This window comes from Oncorhynchus tshawytscha, linkage group LG08 (genome assembly GCF_018296145.1).
Source record: "Oncorhynchus tshawytscha isolate Ot180627B linkage group LG08, Otsh_v2.0, whole genome shotgun sequence".
NCBI lineage: Eukaryota > Metazoa > Chordata > Actinopteri > Salmoniformes > Salmonidae > Oncorhynchus > Oncorhynchus tshawytscha.
Window position 1 is genome coordinate 60,139,898 of NC_056436.1, and position 21,450 is coordinate 60,161,347.

General features: G+C 41.8%; 2 protein-coding genes and 1 long non-coding RNA gene across 3 annotated transcripts; 1 reads left to right on the plus strand and 2 right to left on the minus strand.

The window, feature by feature from the left end:
* Positions 1 to 4,646: 4,646 nt before the first annotated feature.
* Positions 4,647 to 7,359, minus strand: LOC112256202 (ADP/ATP translocase 2). Its single transcript, XM_024429275.1, has 4 exons — positions 7,150 to 7,359; positions 5,511 to 5,994; positions 5,250 to 5,390; positions 4,647 to 5,120 (listed from the first exon to the last, which is right to left on the minus strand). Exons 1-4 carry the CDS (start codon positions 7,258 to 7,260, stop codon positions 4,963 to 4,965), a joined length of 894 nt encoding a protein of 297 aa, XP_024285043.1. The 5' UTR covers positions 7,261 to 7,359; the 3' UTR covers positions 4,647 to 4,962.
* A 1,682-nt stretch (positions 7,360 to 9,041) lies between these two features.
* LOC112256201 (solute carrier family 25 member 43) lies at positions 9,042 to 18,492 on the minus strand. The gene is made up of 5 exons (XM_024429274.2): positions 17,955 to 18,492; positions 12,708 to 12,949; positions 12,161 to 12,333; positions 10,473 to 10,607; positions 9,042 to 10,004 (listed from the first exon to the last, which is right to left on the minus strand). Exons 1-5 carry the CDS (start codon positions 18,224 to 18,226, stop codon positions 9,801 to 9,803), a joined length of 1,026 nt encoding a protein of 341 aa, XP_024285042.1. The 5' UTR covers positions 18,227 to 18,492; the 3' UTR covers positions 9,042 to 9,800.
* Positions 11,009 to 12,403, plus strand: LOC121846913. The gene is made up of 2 exons (XR_006083911.1): positions 11,009 to 11,849; positions 12,181 to 12,403. It is a non-coding gene; the product is annotated as an uncharacterized LOC121846913 (long non-coding RNA).
* Positions 18,493 to 21,450: the final 2,958 nt, after the last annotated feature.

Consider the following 21,450-nt stretch of genomic DNA (forward strand, 5'->3'; position numbering starts at 1 on the left):
TTGTTTATATAGCGGTCACATTCGTTTTTTTGTTTAAGTGTTCTTCGTGTTCATTAAATAAAGAAGAATGTGTTCTAACCACGCTGCGCTTTGGTCTACTCCATACGACGATCGTGACATGCGCCGAATACAACTGTTAAATGCTTACTTACAAGCCCTTAACCAACAATGCAGTTCAAGAAATAGAGTAATGAAAATATTTACTAAATACACTAAAGTAAAAGATGAAATAAAAAGTAACTCAATAAAATAATAATAGCGAGGCTATATACAGGGGGTACTGGTACCGAGTGAATGTGCGGGGGTATATGTTAGTCAAGGTAATTTGTACATGTAGGTAGGGGTAAAGTGTATGTTTGTCGAGGTAATTTGTACATGTAGGTAGGGGTAAAGTGACTATGCATAGATAATAAACAGCGAGTAGCAGCAGTGTATCAAAAAGGGGGGGATCAATGTTAATGGGTGCCTGTTCGGCCCTCATTTTCCTGTAGTCCACGATCAGCTCCTTTGTCTTGCTGACATTGAGGGAGAGGTTGTTGTCACCACACTGCCAGGTCTCTGACCTCCCTATAGGCTGTCTCATTGTTGTCGGTGATCAGACATACCACTGTTGTGTCATCAGCGAACTTAATGATGGTGTTGGAGTCGTAATTGGCCATGCAGCTGTGGGTGAACAGGGAGTATAGAAGAGGACTAAGCACGCACCCCTGATGGGCCCCAGTATTGAGGAAAAGCGTAGCAAATGTGTTGTTGCCAACCCTTACCACCACCTGGGGGCGGCCCGTCAGGAAGTCCAGGATCCAGTTGCAGAGGGAGGTGTTTAGTCCCAGAGTCCTTAGCTTAGTGATGAGCTTTTTGGGCTCTATGATGTTGAACACTGAGCTGTAGTCAATGAACAGAATTCTCACATAGGTGTTCTTTTAGTTCAGGTGGGAAAGGGCAGTGTGGAGTGCGATTGAGACTGCATCATCTGTGGATCTGTTGCAAATTGTAGTGGGTCTAGGGTTTCTGGCATGATGGTTTTGATGTGAGCCATGACCAGCCTTTCAAAGCACTTCATGTCTACCGACGTGAGTGCTACGGGGCGGTAATCATTTAGGCAGGTTACATTCGCTTTCTTGGGCACAGGGACTATGGTGGTCTTTTTGAAACATGTAGGCATTACAGACTCGGTCAGTGAGAGGTTGAAAATGTCAGTGAAGACACTTGCCAGTTGGTCCGCAAGTTGCAAGTGTAGTGCCAAACACAGACCTGAGACAGAGCTTGTTCAGGATGTGCTGCCTGAGGTGGACACTGGTCTGATTTATGGACCTAATGAGGCTGATGGGAGGAGCTATAGCAGGATGGGCTCATTGTAATGGCTGGAATGGAATAAATGGAACGAGGTCAAACATGTGGTTTCCATATGTTTGATCTGTTTGATACTGTTCCATTGATTGCATTCAAGCCATTAGAATGAGCCTGTCCTCCTAAAGTGCCTTCCACCAGCCTCCTCTCCTATAGAAACAATTTTTACGTGTCATGGCTACAAGAGCATTGTTGTACAAGTGCAGTTTCTAGACACCTGAAGGAGGCCACTGATTCCCCAGGCCAACCAAAATAGACATGTTTTTTAAATTTTTTATTTGGTACGCTTTGTGGCTGCAATCAATGTATTGCTGTGGACACAAGTTCAAATCCAGGGAATATGTCAAACTTCAACTATGCCTTTCTCAATAAGATACCCAACCAGCACAACTTTTACTTTATTATAAACAAAAAACAAAGGTCCATTGTTTAGGTTTCTTTGCCATATGAGACTTTGTAATCAACTTATGTAAATCATGTTTGGATAAAAAAAAAAGTTTCTTTCATGGAATGTAATTGATTGACCAATATAGATTTGTCATAGAAATCAAGTGTAGACATGTCAAGGAACGCATTTGGTCCATCATTTACGTTTATGTTGTTGGTGAACGACGCTTTGGTGCTATGCCAACAGTGTGCAAAGGACAGATAAAATGCTAGTAACATCCATTCACCACAGGATGGCACTCTATGCATTTCTAAGAATGGCAGGTGAACCATAAATCACACAGGTGGTGGTTAAACAGTGTATAAAAACAAATACAGATCCTAAATACCATTTAAAATATGGAATCCACTTATATGAAATAAGTATTGCCTAAATGAGCAGCTGACGACGGATCAGCTCCTAGAGAGATATTACCACCTACGCTTGCAAATATTGAGGCGGCTTATTATAATGCTTAGTAACCAATGAAAATTAACTAAATCACCAATTTGGCACATCATTCGGTACGCATTATATTTTCATTGGATTTGGCACATCATTGGGTAAGCATTATAATAATACACTTTAAAATGTGCAACGTAGGCGGTAATATCTCTCTAGGAGCTGATCCGTCGTCAGTATTGTGAAATAATTCAAACGTTAAGGCAAATGTTGGAGAAAGCTGATCCGAGAGCAGCGTCCCCTTTCTTTTGATCCTTTCAGTATCGACACATGTTCCAACTATGCAGTTAGCGACCGTTCTCTCTGCGTGGTGTTTTGGGAAAGATGCATCATTAAACCACTGGTAAACCTACATTTCTTCACTATCGGGAAAACCGGCCCTGATTTGAACTCAATGTTGCCGTCCAATAATCACATTACTTTCATATCACTGACTAAGCAGAGACGCGGCTGGATTTGGGGTGTGTAGCCTATTACGTCATTCACCAGGCAAGGACAGGGTTATGAAACAGCAGCGCAGTCAGGAATGGATTCCGGCGCATGCCCCCAGTGGTGAGTAATCTGCTAAAACCATGTAATCCATCTGCACGATATGTTCTTTGACATTGGTTTTTACACCAGTTAAGGGCAGATCAAACCAGTTTCACCGTTTGAAAAATGTGATCAGTAAATAATCACACTGCAAACCTGAAAACAGACTAATATTGTGAGTAATTGTAATACTGGCCTTTGTCCCTTTTTATTTTAATGACATCTTTCAAATTGGGATATAGAAAATGTACAAATCAGTCCAAAGGTGTGGCACTGAAAGGGTGCTAGTCTGAGCTCTCTCCAATGACCTTAAATGGATGTCTGCTTAATGACTCACATGGACACAGAATAAACCTGCCTGAATGCCACTGAGCCCCACTACTAAGTGACTCACTAATGCCTCCTAATTCAGTTGTAATGACGCAGAGGTGGAAAGGACATGCTGAAACATTAAAGTTACCAGCCAAAGTTGTAGGTTGTTCACCTGTCCAGACCATGTCTGGCGTGAAACTGACGCAATGGTTAGTGCTATCTGGAATCCTTGGGATGTCCCTACTCTAAACCCAGGGGTGTCAAACTCATTCCATAGAGGGGCTAGAGTCTGAGAGTTATATTGTTTTCCTTTCAATTAAAACTGGCAACCAGGTGAGGGGATTTCCTTAATTACAAGGGTGGAGTGAAAACCCAGACACTTGGTCCTCCATGGAATGAGTTTGACACGTGCCCTAACCTAACCATTTTAAATGTCAACTAGCTTGGGATGTCCCAAGGATCCCGAATAGCAAAGACCCTGATGCAAAGGATTACTTCCTAAACGTCCCACGCAGGAGTTAGGAAGATTACAGATACTTCATACCCTGCTGGGTAAATCACATGTAATCTGAGGCATCGTGAGCTAAATTAAGGGTGTCTGCCATTGAAGAGCATCCTAGACACAATACACCTGAGTTCGTGACAGGCCTACTTCAGAAGTTGACTGTCTCCCCTACACTAGTGAAGGTATCCCAAGGACAGGGATTATGACCTAATATATTGCAGCCGCAACTGATGTAACAGTGTAGTTGATATAAAAAGGGAAAGGAGCATCTGTACTCTTCTTGATGACACGAGTTTGGATAGGCACCAATTGGTCGTCACACCTGCTCCTATCACATATCTGGAAGAATCTCAGCCACGTCTCAAGACTTCAAACATGTCTGCACCCACTGATTTAATTTCCTAGTAGTGCTTTATTCCATTCAGGTTTGCCACCATTACAAGTTACCCTGCCATCTTGTCTGAAGGGAAAGGGAGTTTGCAATATGATCCAGTGAATTAACACTGCAGAGAAACAATGTGGATTGGCACCCAAACTTGCAGGTTAAACAATAAAATTGACAACTTTGAGCAGGGTTGTTATTTTGGTTAATCTACACAGTTATGGTCCAGCATCTCACCAGTTCTGAGTCAGAAGAGGCTTGATGGGAGATAAAGGATGTTTAGAAGCCTGAAGTAATCCACTTCACCAGGTAATCCTAGATTCCTCAGCACCGGATGCCACTTAGTTTACAAATGAGTCAATTGCATTCAAAGACGCATTTTGATTAGGTAAAAACTTAAGCCGCTGACTTGTCATAAAACCCCCTGCAAAATTTTCTTTCAGGTCGCCAGCGTTTGGAGCCTTATCACCAGTTTGTATAGATTACACCGAGCCAGTCCAAGTTCGTCAGCTGACTTTGGCAGGAGTCCAACGACAACCCAGAGATTAAGGTTACACCCCCAGGAATAAGACACCAGCTGGCTCTCAAGAGAAACCACACTGAAGGGAAGCCAGGAGAATCACTACACACCATTCAGGGTTACAGACAGGCTACTTCCAGACACAAAGTAAAAAAGTTAATTGTAGGTTCATTCAGTAGGTTGCCTTTATTGTTACAGTATTGACTAAAAAAAACAAACCATCTGGATGAAACAGGTTGATATTTAAAGATCTGGCTTAGTTACCTTTGTTTTATGGGAATGACATTCTGGTGAGGGGGCAAACAAAACAAACATTGGGCCAATTAAAAAGTGCAGAACCGATTTTCCCAGTACAACTAGCACCGACATACTAGTTGGTCCCTATAAACAAGGTGGAATTTGACCGTCCTTCCAACTGTACAAGATATGTTACAGTTTAAACATCTCACAACATTTATGGTGGACATAAAAACAGTTTAGAGGACCTTCTTCAACTCATCGTACAAAACTAGCACGAAGGCACCACCCATGCCTCGGAGAACGTTGGACCAGGCTCCTTTGAAGAAGGCCTTGCCACCCTCATCCCTCGCGATCTTCTTCCAGCAGTCAATGGTGCCAGTGTACATGATGTCACCTGCAAAACACATGGAAAATAGGTCATACCTCTGCCGTAGCTGAATGGTACGCACAAGATGTAGCTCAATGTTGTGGATAGCGTTGCTGAATACACAACACTGACAAGTGTTCAAAAGTTTACAATTACCTCCTTTGCGCCCAGACTGCATCATCATGCGACGACGCACAGTATCAAAGGGGTAGGATGTAAGACCGGCGACTGCAGTCACCGACTGCGCGATGGCCCAGCTGACAAGGATGCTGGCGTTCTTTGGATCTGGCAGCATGCCTACAGAGAAAAAACAAGAGGATTAAAGTAGGCTCTAACATTCTTTGGAACAGACACTTGCAGATCCTCTACTCAAATATGATGATTGAGGCCTGTGCTCAAAGCAGCCCATGGACTCACCCTTGGCTGTGTCATAGACGCCAAAGTAAGAAGCTCTGTAGATGATGATGCCCTGGACAGACACAGAGAAGCCCTGGTACAGGCCCTTCAGACCGTCAGCCTTGTAGATCTTCTTCAAGCAGTCACCCAGGCCATTGAACTCACGCCCAGCACCGGCCTTACCGACATCAGCAGCCAGTCGGGTTCTGGCGAAGTCGAGGGGGTACACAAAACACAGGGAGGTGGCTCCAGCAGCACCGCCAGAGGCCAGGTTACCAGCGAAGTACCTCCAGAACTGTTTCTTGTCCACGCCATCCAGGAAGATTTGCTTGTATTTGTCCTTGAATGCAAAGTTGAGGGCCTGGGTGGGGAAGTATCTGATGACGTTGGCCAAGTTTCCTCTCCAGAATGACAGGAAGCCCTGCTCCTTGGGGATACGGACAACGCAATCCATGATGCCCTTGTACTGCTTGTCAACGGTGATCTGTTTACTAGCATGTTGCACCTGTAATCAAAAAGACAAATCAAAATCCCACTCCTGCTTATACTATACATTTATGAAATATAAAACATTTAAAGAGAAAAGGAAACTGTTTAATGTCAAAAAGGCTTCGCTATATGGGGAGTTCAACACGTTGTGTGCCCTTCAATCATTGCACAATGTTCTTAGCAAAGTTGACAACTACCAACTAAATAAACAAAGACAAGTAGCCAACACCCCTGAAGATGCTTCTCATGGTAATGAAACATGGGCAAACAAAATGTTTTGTCACATGCACCAGAGCCGCAGCTAAATGTCTTTTACAGGGTCACCCCTGGAGCAAATGAGGTTTAAGTGCATTGCTCAAGGGCACACCAGATCTTTCACCGGCTCAGGTTTTAGAAGAAGCGACTTTCCGATTACTGGTTCAACACTAACCGCTTGGCTACCTGCCACCTCTAGGGCAAGCTCCAATCAAATTCCCGAGGACAACATTGTGGATACCGGTACATGGATAGAAGTTGCTAAAATCAAGAAACTAGTCAGCACCAATCACATCTCGCCTTTCAACATTCACAACGCAGAAGGACCCGCCTCCGCACGAGTTTGGTGCTCGCTAGGCCTCAGTTCACACAGGATGAAGCCTCCGTTTGTTGCGACCTTGGCAATTTCTAGGGCCTAGTAACTACCAGCTGCGCCATATTTGATGACAATGGGCAAGGACACAAATTTGAGTTGTAGGGATGACAATGATCATAAGACGAACACGGTGTCTTTTACGAGTCAACTTAACTTGCATGGTTGCGAAATAGTCCTGAGCAACAAGCAAGCGTCAAGCTAGTTAAACCAAATACCAAGACACCGGTCTACTACTGAACTGACAGTCTCAAGTGATCTCACCGCACGCGAAGAGGGACCAAAATGGAAAGGTCACTCGCATCTTCGCAACGCACCAATGTCATTAGCCAAGTTAACTAGTTAGCGAGCTCCTAACGTTAACTTACTGTCAATGTCACTAATAACATTAACGTTTGATATATTATTATAACTGACAATTGATACATCTGTTTGATCTAAATGGATATTGCATTGTATTTCAAAGGAGACAGTGATCTTGAGAGAAACTGCAGAGTCAAGGGCTAACATCAGTAGATTACATTTCTGAAAAGCCAAACTCACCTGAAGAAGCAGCTTGATTCTTTCAATAGGGGCTACAGCTGTTTTGGAGATGGCAGCGGAAATACCACCAGCCAAGAAGTCCTTGCCGAACGAGATGACGGTCTCATTCATTTTCGGTTGTTATCGAGGACGTTGTTACACGGAAACCTTCCCGTTCAACAAAAGGACTGCTGGGGTATACCGGCTCAGTCGAAATGGCCGATCCATTTAGTTGAGAGAGGATTTAATACCACTGTGTTCGCGAGACAAAACGGGAGCTGGAAGGCGGCATGCCATTGGTGGGCTAGTGGATTTAGTAGGCGGAAACCTATTTTAATGATTGTACCCTCGCCTGAAAGATGAGAGATTTGTCCAGTCTTCGTGAATTTGAATTAAACTGCGTTGTTGGCCTCTGTTCCAAAGTATTTCAAAATAAACATTTAATTCATATCATTCATGAAATTTTGGCCTATAATAATACACGTGATAAAAGTTATCCAAAGTTTAAAATATTACTTTTTATTTTCATGTCATTCAATAGGTTCTAGGTGCAGTACGCCTACATGGTTGATGGGGAGTGAATAACACTCATCAAACCTTGCTTATGCCTTACCAACTTTAGGTTGAGTTCTGGACCCAAGGTCATGTGAAAAGTATGGCAGCTTGGAGCAACTGAACCTCCTGTCTACTACTCTGTGTTAATCATCAGCTGTGAGAGCCAGAGGACACTTAGATACAGGGGGAAAAGGTCATCCCATTCACTATCAGGTTAAAATGTCCTTGACTCTGCAGTTCCTTAAAATTCCTTTTAGATAAAATGCCATGGTCAAGCAGATCTGATATGTTATATTATGACATTGACACAACTTATCTTACAGTCATACAAAGTGACAATGATAGTCAGTCCTGTGATCAAACTTCCTTGTGACAAAAAAAAGCATCAGCTCCTCAAATATCCATTACATCTTTTGGGAAAATGAAATGCTGCTGTCTACAGGCTTACTGTAATAAGGTGGTGGGGTCAGCTCGCACTGGGGGAACAGTAGCTGATCAGGTTAGTCACCTGACTAGGGTATTCTCTGTAGGGTGTACCTCTTAGAGCCTTTGAGATAAAAAATCCTGAAGGAGAGAACCACATGTGTATACCCATTCTGTAATCAACATTTACATCAGATACATCCTTCTGAATGTAGTGTCCTGCCAAATATGATACTGAGGGAGATATTGCTCCATTAATTTCCTTTGTATAAGTGTAACGAATGTGAAACGGCTAGCTAGTTAGCGGTGGTACGCGCTAAATAGCGTTTCAATCGGTGATGTCACTTGCTCTGCAAGGGCTGCAGCTTTTGTGGAGCGATGGGTAACGATGCTTCGTGGGTGACTGTTGTTGATGTGTGCAGAGGGTCCCTGGTTCGCGCCCGGGTATGGGCGAGGGGACGATCTAAAGTTATACTGTTACATAAGTACAAATGGAATTTGTGTTGTCATCCATACATTGTCAACCCATGTTCAGGAGAGCCACACCACCTTGCTTAGCAAAGGAATTTATTTGTCCATTACAATGACTGTTCAAGTAAAATTTACTTTAATGATTCTGAATCATCTCAATCTAAAATAATTAATTATACATTTGCATAGTTTCATCCATCAAATGTATTACATACCGTATACACGTAATCTTAAAGGGGAATGGAAACACTTTAGGCGTTAGTTACAGTGAACTGATTTGATTTAAAGCCTAGTGTTTCCTTTCCCCTTTAATTCTCAGTGACACTGAAGTGCTTCAGTTACAATTTTATTGCTAAGATCACACCGATACAGTATGTGCTATGAAAGTTAGCAACTGATTAATGGCTTCGACTCAGATACCTGTGTGAATAATTACATAACTACCTATCATAATTAAAACAGTCATCAAAATAAGCCCTATAATCAATAAAGGAAACCTTAAGGCACATAAATATGATATACCCAAGTCTGTTAAAATAGTCATTACTACATTACAAATATAATGAAAAAAAGCATTCACTTGCATTGTAAGATAATTCCATTTTATAAACAGGTTTGTGCTTTGTGTTCCTCTTCATGGCCATTACGTAAGGCCAAGACCATTGTTAGAACCAGGTCAGCGCCGTAACATTTAAAAATGGTAATTTAGCAGACGCTGTTATCAAGAGCGACTTACAGGAGCAATTAGGGTTACGTGCCAAGCTCAATGGCACATCAGCAGCTCAGGGATTCAAACCAGCAACCTTTCGCTTACTGTCCCAAAGCTCTTAGCCTCTAGGCTACCTGCAGCCCATAAGCATGAATAAACTGTAGTAATAACACAGAACTGTCAAAAAAACTATCATAAAAAAAATACTTTAACTCTGAATGAGGAATTGATGAACAAACAGTAAAACATTTTTCCCATGTGTTAAGTATAGAAGTGCAATTCTTATGATTGCATTGCAACTTTCAAATATCAATGGATCTACCTCTGATTCTGAAATGGTTGCTAATACACAAACAAAGCTGTAAAAGACCTGACATCAACCAAATAGTCATCTTCAAAGCATTGAAGCATTCCAACAAATATTCCTGACTCTTTTCCATCATCATTCAGACACATTCCTGTACTAATGATCATCAGCCCCTTCAGAAATCCAGACGTTTTTGATCCACCAGTTTTACCAGCGACTTCCTTGCTGTGACTGAAAACTCCTATTCTTCAAGTACCGTTTCACCTCTTCTACCTCAGTGGGGCCCATGCTCTGGTCCACTCCTGGTGCTAACTTATAGCTCAATGGAGACACAATGTACCCGTTGCGGTACAGACAGACCTGCTTGCACATCTCAAAGCAGCTGAAGAGAAGGCCAAAGTAAGGGACAATCTAAGGAGGAAAAACAGGGAAGATGTCAGTGGGCTCAATAGCTTTTGAAGTGTCTCTGTATAAAATGTGAAGAGGTAGGTTAGAATCTGCCCTGGTAGTAGGGCCTGGTTGTAATTATCTTGTCCACAATTTCATTGTTAGACTGTTCATGTGAGGAGATTTTACACCAGTAAACCAAACAACTTCACTGCCATCGTGAAAAGCCATTTGGAGATGAAAAATGAGCGCAGTGCATGCCGTTCCAGAAACAGTCCCACGGCAGCCAACTTGTAATATCCCGTTTGTGAATTACCCACAAAGCATCTCTCCCTCGGTTTGATATAGGTGTGTTGGCGGTATATTACCATCTCTACAGCAGATGGGACAGAGGAGGACTAGTAGAGGGGTGGGGGTTAGAGCACAATAAATCAGTACGATAATAGGCTAATGGAAAAATAAATAATGGGAACATGACTTAGGTTGTCATACCTTGATCATGTTGGCTGTGATGCCACTCCACAGTGTCAGGATGCCCTTGTTTCTGATCACCTGCCTGAAGCAGTCCAGCATTCCAGTGAAGTGGACATCGGCCCCACCGTAATGCGGGAGCCGAGGATTCTGGGCCTGGCAATAAACGAGGACAAAAATTCCTGATTAGAGGAGTTATGACACTTCATTATGTAATGAGAGCGTTTTACAGTTAGACCAGTTACTTGGAAAGTGACCCCGGAGAGCACCAATATAAATACATTTAGGATCAATAAATGACAGATATTTGCAACCAACTCATAAAAGGGTCAGTGCTATCCGGAATCTTTGGGACATCCCTACCCCTTTAACTTAACCATTTCAGATGTAAACTTCAATTGAAGTTGACATTGAAAATGGTACGGGTAAGGTTTATGGTACGGATGTCCCAAGGATCCCAGATAGCACTGACCTTCATAAAAGTGTGTGTGTGTGTGTGATCCAAGTAGTAAGAGACTATGGAATGAATGGAAATTCCTCAAATGTTTGATAATTGCGCAAACTGACCAGGGATCTGTGCTAAGGGACATTTGTAACTTGGATGTCACATGACCCAATATTTTGATATAAGCAAATGAACTGAGCAAATGTGGGTGTGGTGTCAGGCAGTATTCTCACCGGATGTCCATAACTGCACATCCCAAAAACAAAATGTTCTCTCGCTTTGTCAAGCATTAACCACTTAACTGGCTCCGCACTGGATGCATTCTCATTTTAGAAGGCACTCCAATCCAAGAGAAGAACCTTCCCCCAAAGACAACACAGTCCCAGTCCCAGGGCCTTTACGGATGTCAAATTCTGAGTTTGTTAAGGAAATGCTATACTGGCTGCCGAGTGAAACAATAACTGCATCCCTGCCTCAAGCAAACTCCTTTAAAAATGTTCTCGCTTATGGGTTGTGTCATGTTTCTACTTGACACTTCTTATTTTGCACTAATCATCAGATAGACTTCTATGCAACATGTGAATAGAAATTATTTGTGGCTGAAGCGTTAGATTCATTTGAATACATGTAGTTGTGTTGGTTCTGTATGTCTGAAACTAGGCAGAGGGGATTAAAGAGAGGTTCAGTTTGTTTTATTGGCTTCTCAATTAGGAGTGTGCTTGTCCACTGTGTGATAGCTACCAGCTATATTTAGAGAACGTATCTATATTGCAGGCAGACCCTGAACAGTGTTCACATTCTCAGCTGCCGGAGCACCTTGAGGTCACTAATAACACGTTGATGAAAACGGATGTAGTATTCTGTCCTTCATAAAAGTCCTACTGAACCCTCTTATACATAGAGAGAAGGCCACGCGAGGAGAGACATGAACTTATACTTGGGCTCAAACTATGGTAACTTACATTTCAATAGCTATTGTAAGTTATTGTTTATAAAGTGTACAAAGAAACTGTCTTCCTAATCTTATCTTAGAAACTTTGAAAGTGTAATTATATTTTTGGGATCATTTCTAAGCTTCTATGTTGCATTTTGTTTATAAAGTTTTAAAAAACAGATGCACTCGAGGGCTATTTTATTAAGGACAAATGTTTTACTAACCAGTATGTACCGGTAAGAGGTACCAGTACAAATGTGTACAAATCCGCCACCTTATGGACAAATGTGGTATTACCAATCTGGTTACATCTCATAAAATGGCCCTTACCTGCATTTTCCTTTTCACAGTTTCAAAGGGGTAGGAGAAGGTTTGAGCTATTCCTGCCGCTAAGCAGCCATTTATGAAGTTCTGTAGTGGAGTGAACTGGAATTGGGGCTCCCGCCACAGCTTATCCAAGTTGACGTAGACTGCATAGCAACCAATGGAGAAGGGAAACGCACCTGTAGAAGAATAGATCCACAGTTGCTAGCCATGCCCCATAGAACAACCTAAATAAACTCTTGAAATAAATATGATTTGTTTGTCTGTTCCAAATGTAAAAACAATGAAAACTCAAGAGGTTGTAAGAGGGGCAAAGGGTGTTTCACAAGTAAGCAGACTCCGGACACTTTATATAGTTATACCAGCGTTTTATCAAACTAAAAAGCTTGAGGTGTTGATTATTTGAATCAGTTCTGTAGTACTAGGACAAAAAAAAAAAAAAACGTACACCCCTTAAGGTCCCCAGGACCGATTTTGGGAAACGTTGAGTTATACTGAATCATTGTGTGGGAACATCTTTCTCCACATTTCTGTAGTATACAGACATGTGTACCTAGGACTGTGAGAGAGAATCCACTGTAGAGTGTTCGAAGGCCTTCGGTCTGGTATATCTTGGAGAGCGTGTGGACCACCCCCCTGTATGTGGGCTCTCTGCAGTTCTGAGCTATGAGGCGAGTCTCTGCCACCTCCAGAGGGTACGTGGCCAGTGCAGCACTTACACCAGCTAGCCCACCAGCCAAAATTGCCCTCCACTGAGAGATGTAGCCCAATTCATCCATGTGGAGGTGGACGATACTGGAAAGCCAAAAAACCAGAGGTCAACGTTTTGGTTCTAAATCATTTTTATCTTGAAAATGTATTTACTTTAATCAATGCTTGTGATGCAGGTATAGCCAGTGAATATATGTATGATTATGGCTTTGTTTATCAATACAATACTTCCAGAAATGATAGAAATAAGTAACTGTGTTACATAACTGTAACAGAGCATCCATTTCAAGAACAGCTTTAATCTTTCATTGAGAGTAAACATACTATGCAAATATCATATTCTCCATTGAGAATCCACCATAACACAGAATATTAAAGACGTTCTCTAGCGATTTGTGAACATTTGCTGTTGAAAAGCGATATTCCAAGTATAAATACAGTAATATACACACTTAAGGGTAAAAACTAGTTCTGAGCACCCCCCTTGTGCCATGTCATATGTGCCTTTTGTTAACACCTGATTTACTGAACCTCTACAGAATTGGTGGGTCCCCCACGGGACGTTTGAGCTAATGTAAGCTAAAGCAATTAGCATGAGGTTCTAAGTAACAAGAAAATGTCTCAGGACAAAGACATCTGATATGGGCAGAAAGCTTACATTTTTGATAATCTAACTGCACTGTCCACTTTACAGTAGCTATTACAGTGAACGAATACCATGCTATTGTTTGAGGAGAGTACACAGTTAGGAACTTGAAAAGTTATTAATAAACCAATTAGGCACATTTGGGCAGTCTTGATACAAAATTTTGAACAGACATGGTTCATTGGATCAGTCTAAAACATTGCACACACTGCTGCCATTTAGTGGCCAAAATCTAAATTGCGACCTGGCCTGGAATAATACATTATGGCTTCCCTTGGTATTATCTTTTACCAGTTCTAATGTGTTATATTCTACTACATTAATTTCACATTTCCACAAACTTCAGTGTTTCCTTTCAAATGGAATCAAGAATATGCATATCCTTGCTTTAGGTCCTGAGCTACAGGCAGTTAGATTTGGGTATGTAAAGTGGAATGGTCAAGTGGGATTACACAACTAAAACCAGCGTGTTTTTCTCTGAAGTGACACCATAGTTGGCTGAGTTTTCAGAACCATCTGATTGGTCAAGAATAGAAGGAATCTAAAAACAGCGGAAGTGAGTTGGGTTTAATAACTATAATGCTCCACGGTGGATCAACAATAATACCGGTTCCGCAGATGTGTTCATTTCAAACTATGTCTAGCTAAGTAATCATATAATCTATCGGTCGTTGCAAATACAGTACCAGCCTAAAGTTGACACCGACTCATTCACGGGTTTTTATTTGTACCATTTTCTACATTGTAGAATAATAATGAAGATGTCAAAACTATGAAATAACACATATAGAATCATGTACTAACCCCCAAAAAAGTGTTAAACATATCAAAATATATTTAATATTCTTCAAAATAGCCACCCTTTGCCTTGATGACAGCTTTGCACACTTGGCACTCTCAACCAGCTTCACCTGGAATGCTTTTCCAACAGTCTTGAAGGGGTTACCACATATGCTGAGTACTTGTTGGATGCTTTTCCTTCACTCTGCGGTCCAACTCAACCCAAACCATCTCAATTGGGTTGAGGGACTGTGGAGGCCAGGTCATCTGACGCAGCATTCCATCACTCTCCTCCTTGGTCAAATAGCCCTTACACAGCCTGGAGGTGTGTTTTGGGTCATTGTCCTGTTAAAAAACAAATTATAGTCCCACGAAGCACTTACCAGGTGGGATGGCGTATCACTGCAGAATGCTGTGGTAGCCATGCTGGTTAAGTGTGCCTTGAATTCTAAATAAATCACTGATGGTGTGGCGGTGCTTTGCTGGTAACACTATCACACCTCCTCCATGCTTCACGGTGGGAACCACACATGCAGGGATCATCCGTTCACCTACTCTGCGTCCCAAAGACATGGCGGTTGGAACCAAAAATCTCAAATTTGTACTCATCAGACCAAAGGACAGATTTCCACCAGTCTAATGTCCATTGCTCATGTTTCTTGGCCCAAGCAAGTCTCTTCTTATTTGTGTCCCTTAGTAGTGGTGAATCAGACCATGAAGTCCTGATTCACACAGTCTCCTCTGAACAGTTGATGTCGAGATGTCTGTGACTACCTCATGAAGCTAGTTGAGAGAATGCCAAGAGTGTGCAAAGCTGCCATTAAGGCAGAGTGTGGCTACTTTGAATAATCTCAAATATATTTTGATTTGTTCAACACTTTGGTTACTACATGATTCCATGTGTTATTTCATAGTTGAGGTCTTCTGTATTATTCTACAATGTAGAATATAGTAAAAATAAAGTAAAACCCTGGAATGAGTAGGTGTCCAAACTTTTGACTGGTACTGCATGTAAACCCAGTAAAATGACGCCTGGTTGATTAATGTTAGCTAGATAGCATGGTAATTACACTGATTTCAGTTACAATTTCTATAAGGATTTCACATGATCAGATACTTTTTCTTTTTTTAAAGGTAGGGGCGTGGATCAGAAAACCAGTCAGTATCTGGTGTTACCACCACTTGTCTCATGCAGTTCGACATCTCCTTTGAATAGAGATGATCAGGCTGTTGATTCTGGCCTGTGGAGGCTGTCCCACAAATCAATGGTTGTGCGAAGTTGCTGGATATTGGATGGGAACTGGAATATGCTCTGTACACGTCAATCCAGAGCATCCCAAACTTGCTCAACACGTGACATGTCTGGTGAGTTTGCAGGCCATGGAAGAACTGGGACATTTTCAGCTGATAAATTCTTTAAAAATGACATTGGAGGCAGCTTATGGTAGAGAAAAGAACATTCAATTCTCTGGTAACAGCTCTAGGGGACATTCCTGCATTCAGCATGCCAAATGCACAAAACTTGACACATGTGGCATTGTGTTCTGTGACAAAACTGCACATTGTAGAGTGGCCTTTTATGATCAATCTGTATAATCAGCTTCTGGATTTGCCACACCTGTCAGGCAGATGGATTATCTTGGCAAGAGAGAAATGCTCACTAACAGGGTTGTAAACTAATTTGTGCACAACATTTGAGAAAAATAAGCTTTTTGTTAGTATAGAAAATGTTGCTCATGAAACCAACACTTTACATGTTGCATTTATATGTTTGTTCAGTATACTGCAGGGAAGACCATTTTTGAAGAAAGCTTGGAGTGAGATTTGATAAGTGAACTTCATTGCCCCCTGACACAATTCCTAGACCGGGGACTTTTATTTTATTTGACTGTTTTAAAGCTAATTTCCTGCAATTCTATGTATTTTGACATGGCTTAGGCCTATGACCAGGGTGGAAAAGTAGGTGTATCATGATGCTTTGAACATTAAATGAACACTCAAAGTAGACCGCTTTGTTACATCAAGATTCTGGAGGAATGAAATGTAAAGTAGGCTCTGCACAGGACATATTAATGGTTGATGGCAGATGGTAAACAAACTATAGATTGCAGTCGTCTTGTCCATAGACTGCTTTCGAGGTAAGGACACAAACATTTTGTAATTTGGGTGAAATCCCTTTTTAAAATAGTTCTGGAAGAAAATCCTGCTGGCTCCCCAGGAGAGTTGGCCTTCTCTGATCTATGTTTCCCAAGTGCTGGGTGTTTGAACATTTTCTTGTTATAAACATTTCTCAAGATCACCCAACCTTCAAGAAAAGTCAAATGAATATCAATACAGGTGGTTTATGCCTACTATAGTAGTTGAAGATCTTTGCCATCATTTTACTCTACATAGACAAAATGATGCATTTGAGTTGTGAATCCCTCTACCATCTCTGCTTTGCATTTGCACAATACTAAAAATGTCAAATTATATTTAATTCCTGTAGCATTTAATATCCAATGCCTTTTGTATGATTTAGTCAACTGTCCATTAATGCATTTCTGAAGCGATATCCTCAATTAATTTTCAAAGAAACAAGTAGGGATATCAGATTTCAAATATGTGGTTATGCTGGTAAAAATAGGGAAGAAGTGGAATAAATTAGGTGTGGGGGGAATAAGAGCCATGTTCTTGCTGACAAGCACAGTAATTACCCTATATTTTATCCCTTTGTTAAGAATGAGAATTGTTCCACTGATCAAAACTCTACCCAAATTGTTTTATTTATTGTACCCCCTCTATAATAAAATGTACACATTTAGGTTTACAATCTAACAAAATTATTTCCATAGTTACAAATCAGGTCACCCTACCAAACTTCCCTGCTAAAACATACTGTAGGGCTGTCTGCTGCTTTTTCGTTGTCACAGCCTAAATGCCAATCACCAAACAAGGGGACTAATGGGGTGGATTAGGGTGGATTAAATCGACTTTAGAACATGCTGTCAAAAGGCTGCATTCTGCAACAGGGACGGGAGTAATAGCAACCTAATTTTGCTGACAACATCGTTCATAAAACAATGCTACCGAACATGACATTTTTATAAACTCAGTGGAAAACGCTCTCCATTCAACTCCACTCTAATCGTATCTTGAGGGGCGTTTCTTTAAAACGCGAATCCAATCCCCTTTATCCTTCACATAACTAGACCAATCATATGCTTCAATGTTCCGCGGCAAGACAGGACATTGAGATTCCACTCGTGATTTTAAAAATTGTAGGCGCTCGGATTTCAAAACGATTTGGAGCACAGTTGAAAGTTAAAGCGCTGACAACACAATGGACTAATAAAAGCTGTACATTTCAATGCGAAAAATAAGGTGTGCCGTGAGAGCGTAAGAGGGTCAAATGCGTGTGTCTCAGCTAGTTCTAACGCAGGGGTGGGCAACTCAGGGCCTGATTGGTGTCCTACTTTTCTCCACCCCTAGCAAACACAGCTGAATAATCAAATCCTAAAACTGAAGATACTGATTGTTTGAGTCAGGTGTGTTGGCTGGGGAAAAACGGACACCAATCGGGCCCCTGAGGACTGGAATTGCCTACACCTGCTCTAACGTTATAGATAGTTGTCTAAAATAAACGTATCATAACTCAGAAACACTAATTCATTATTGACTCACTGTTTGTATGTTGCCAAATGGACGGCGCTGTAAGGAAACAGGCGGAGACAGGAGACGAGGTTTCCCTTCCAAAATCCCCGTAGGCCTTCATTCTGGTAGACGACAAGAAAGCTGTGCAGAAAGCCTTTTTTACAGTGAAATGTGCCTACTTGACTCTTGATTTTCACCAACTCCAGAGGCGACGTGACAGTTTTACTGAAAACTCCAGCAAAACCAACGCACATAAAGCCCTGAGAACGTGTCAGTCTGTCATCTGGTTTAACTGTTGCCATTACTCTAGCTCTGAATGTAACCGACTTCCCCAGCCGATTCTACTATCTCATCCGTAGATTGTCTGTAGGACCAGCAGCACCGCTTGTTTATCTAAGGCTAACTGAAAACAAAGACCCAGTGGCACGGTCATCCGCAATTCTGATTCCTGTCACGTTGGTCTGAGGGGAGGCGGTACTGAGGGTTTTGTCTAGAAGGGATAAAGCTTTTGTCAAATTGGACTTTTCATATCAGGTTAATGAGAGTTTACGCAGCAGGTTAGGATAATTCATTTACGATTACTAAAAGGTGTGGTGTTAACTAAAATGCAAAAAACAAACATACTTTTTACATCACATTTGACAGAAGCTGTATTCTGTCTCGCAACCAGACATGGCCGATACAGAATGCACTGGGCAGGCTTGGGGACATCAAGGTTCTCTTCCAGGAAAAAGCTTGTCCTCTGGTGGCTATTTAGTGTATTAACGTTTTTAAATGTTTTATTTAATTAACTAGGCAAGACAGTTAAGAACAAATGTACCTCGAAGTAAAGCGTTTGATATGACGGCCTGCACATGCGCAGTTTGGCGCGTGACGAACGTTAGACCCGATGACGTGTTTCTACGCATGAGTTTCGCTCGCCAACATTGCCATGACATCGCCTACAAGCGTGTAGAAGCAGTTTTAGCTGATGTTCATACTGTACTGTCTTTGACTTTACTATATTGTATAATGAAAAAAAGGTACGAGCACCTAGTGGTTAGGTCATAGGCCTATTTATAAATGATTAACTTATGTTACAGCCTCCTATGCACGAGTAATGACCCCAATTGCCTCAAAAAGATCTGTCAAGCTAAGAGGTTCATAGATTTAACTATCTTCTTAATAATAATTCAAGGATGATTTGTGTTTATTTAAATTAGCCACAAACTCCATTGTTCACCGGATACAAATAGTTAATGAAGTCGTTCAGCTTCCACTAATGATCTGTTATTACAAGCATTCCACTTATTGTAAAGACCACAAGGGGGTAGTCTAAGCCCAGTAACTTTATGCAGTGGTAAATCTAAATCAAATCAAATCCATTTTTTTGTCGCATACACATATTTAGCAGATGTTATTGCAGAAATGCTTGTGTTCCTAGCTCTAACAGTGCAGTAATATCTAACAATACACAACAATACACACAAATCTTAAAAGTGATGGAAATGGATGGAAATGATGGAATTAAGAAATATAGAAATGTAAATGTAAATGTAAATGAAACGAGCAATGTCGGAGTCCGGAGTATAATTTTTAAAATTAAAATAATAATAATAATATATATACATATATACAAATATACAGTACCAGTCAAAAGTTTGGACACAACTACTCATTCAGGAATTATTATTTGGGTTTAGGTAGGAATGCATTGAATTAAGGGTGAAAAGTGATTAAAATGTGAATGACATACGTTGTCATATTTATTTTTAAACATTTATAAATTAGCCATACATGTATCCCCCCCTCTCATCAATTCCTTCTCTCCTATCTTGTAGTTCCTTTCCTGTTAAGGCCCATGTTTGTTTTCTGCCTGTGTCTGCCTGCTTGGAGCACCTCCCTCCCCTGCTGGGCTGACAACCTCAGCTGCCTGTGAAGAGCCACCTCCTGTCTGTGGCCACTTGGCTCATTCACAAAGGCTACTGGAATAACAGAGCCCTCCAGAGGAAATGACAGCCTGTTCAAAAGAGGTTTCTCCCCCCTTCTCCATCCTCCTCGCTCTGGGGCTTCACCGGGGGTGGGGGGGGTGTGGGTGGGTGGGTGGGTGGGTGGGTGGGTGAGGTTTTACCACTAAATGCTGAGTTACCCATCTTGATGAAAATGGGGGAAAAGAGGATTGGCCTAGATTATGAATGATCAATTAATTTAAATGTTTCACTCATTCATATTTCTATGGAAACTTTGTAGACTTAAATATAATTTATCATATTAGGTCAGGAACCGATAAGTCACCAAAGGCATTTCTAAAGTTAACACAACACTTTTTATATCTACATGCAGTAACTGCCTTTGAAAGAGATAGGAGTCAGGCTTAAAGTAATTGAACACTCTAACAACGTCTAGGCGTGTGAAGGCGCTCGGTTTCAGAAGACTCCTCTTAACTCTGTCACCGTTCTCAAATTGAAGAATGTCAGAGTGGGAATGAGAATTTTCCCTGGTCGCAAGAGCAATAAAAGACCCAGTGTTTTCTTTGAAAGTGCTAGGAAAGACCCCTTTGATCTCACTGTCATATGCATACGGTTCCTAATACAAGATAATGAGCTGGACAGCTTGAAAGATAGGTGGTGTGAAGTGTGCACGTGTGTGTGCCTCATCTTATCAGTTAGTGCCTGAGCGATTTAACAAGACACCCAAGGTATGTGTTGCCACACGATCTACGCTGTCTGAACCTCAGTGTCAACTGTCCCCTTCAATCACAACGTCATCACCCACAGCCCTTTGTATGAGACAGGAATAGAGCACTGGCTCTATCCTGTGCCCTCCTGCTTTCCCAGCTTTCACCCTGAATGGGTATTTCCTCCCCTCTGAGGCGCGGGAGCCGTCAGCCTTTCTTTCTCTACCGTCTCCACGTCCAAGCGCCTGATATATAGCAGCAGGAGGAGGCTGGGTGGGGAATTGACATGCCAGGCATGTCACACGCAAATGTACTCTTGATGTTCCACGTTGAAGTGGGAGTGCTGGAGGAACTGCAACTGTGGTTTGGAATGTTGCTGGGGAAATATACTAGGCTATAGGGGGCACCTGTGACCAGCGCTCGTGCAAACAGACCTGGGTTCCCCCTTCTCCTCACAGACTGGTGCCAGACCTAGAGACTACTGCAATACAGTTCCCGCCTCATTATCATGTACAGGCACATCACAGGCCTGTGTTGGGAAGGGAGGGTGGGAAAGGGAGGATGGGGGGTGGGGACGGAGGGGTGTGGTGGGGGATGAAATAGTGGGAGAGATGAGGGATAAGCATAACCCAGGCACTGTGTCAACACCTCCGGCCTAGAGTAGAGAGACTCAGGACACACTCTGACCCACTTCACAGGAAGGAGAGAGAGTTGTTATGCACAGAAGCCCACTTTTAAATTAATGGTTTCAGAAATGGGTTAACTGTGAAAGCTTACCATTGATTGTTAGCAATGACTCACACACCACTGCAATTCAGTTGTGATTAATTAAGTGTTCTTCATCTTTTTTTTTACGGCATACTACAAATT

What these genes read in the sequence shown, in the direction of transcription:
- LOC112256201 (XM_024429274.2), bottom strand. Translation starts at nt 18,226, where the DNA reads ATGGCAACAGTTAAACCAGATGACAGACTGACACGTTCTCAGGGCTTT. An exon ending in CTGTGAAAAGGAAAATGCAG is followed by an intron (nt 10,608 to 12,160) that starts GTAAGGGCCATT and finishes GTTTATTGCCAG; the next exon opens with GCCCAGAATCCTCGGCTCCC. An exon ending in TCACAGCCAACATGATCAAG is followed by an intron (nt 10,005 to 10,472) that starts GTATGACAACCT and finishes TTTCCTCCTTAG; the next exon opens with ATTGTCCCTTACTTTGGCCT.
- LOC112256202 (XM_024429275.1), bottom strand. Translation starts at nt 7,260, where the DNA reads ATGAATGAGACCGTCATCTCGTTCGGCAAGGACTTCTTGGCTGGTGGT. An exon ending in GAATCAAGCTGCTTCTTCAG is followed by an intron (nt 5,995 to 7,149) that starts GTGAGTTTGGCT and finishes TTTTGATTACAG; the next exon opens with GTGCAACATGCTAGTAAACA. An exon ending in CGTCTATGACACAGCCAAGG is followed by an intron (nt 5,391 to 5,510) that starts GTGAGTCCATGG and finishes TTTTCTCTGTAG; the next exon opens with GCATGCTGCCAGATCCAAAG.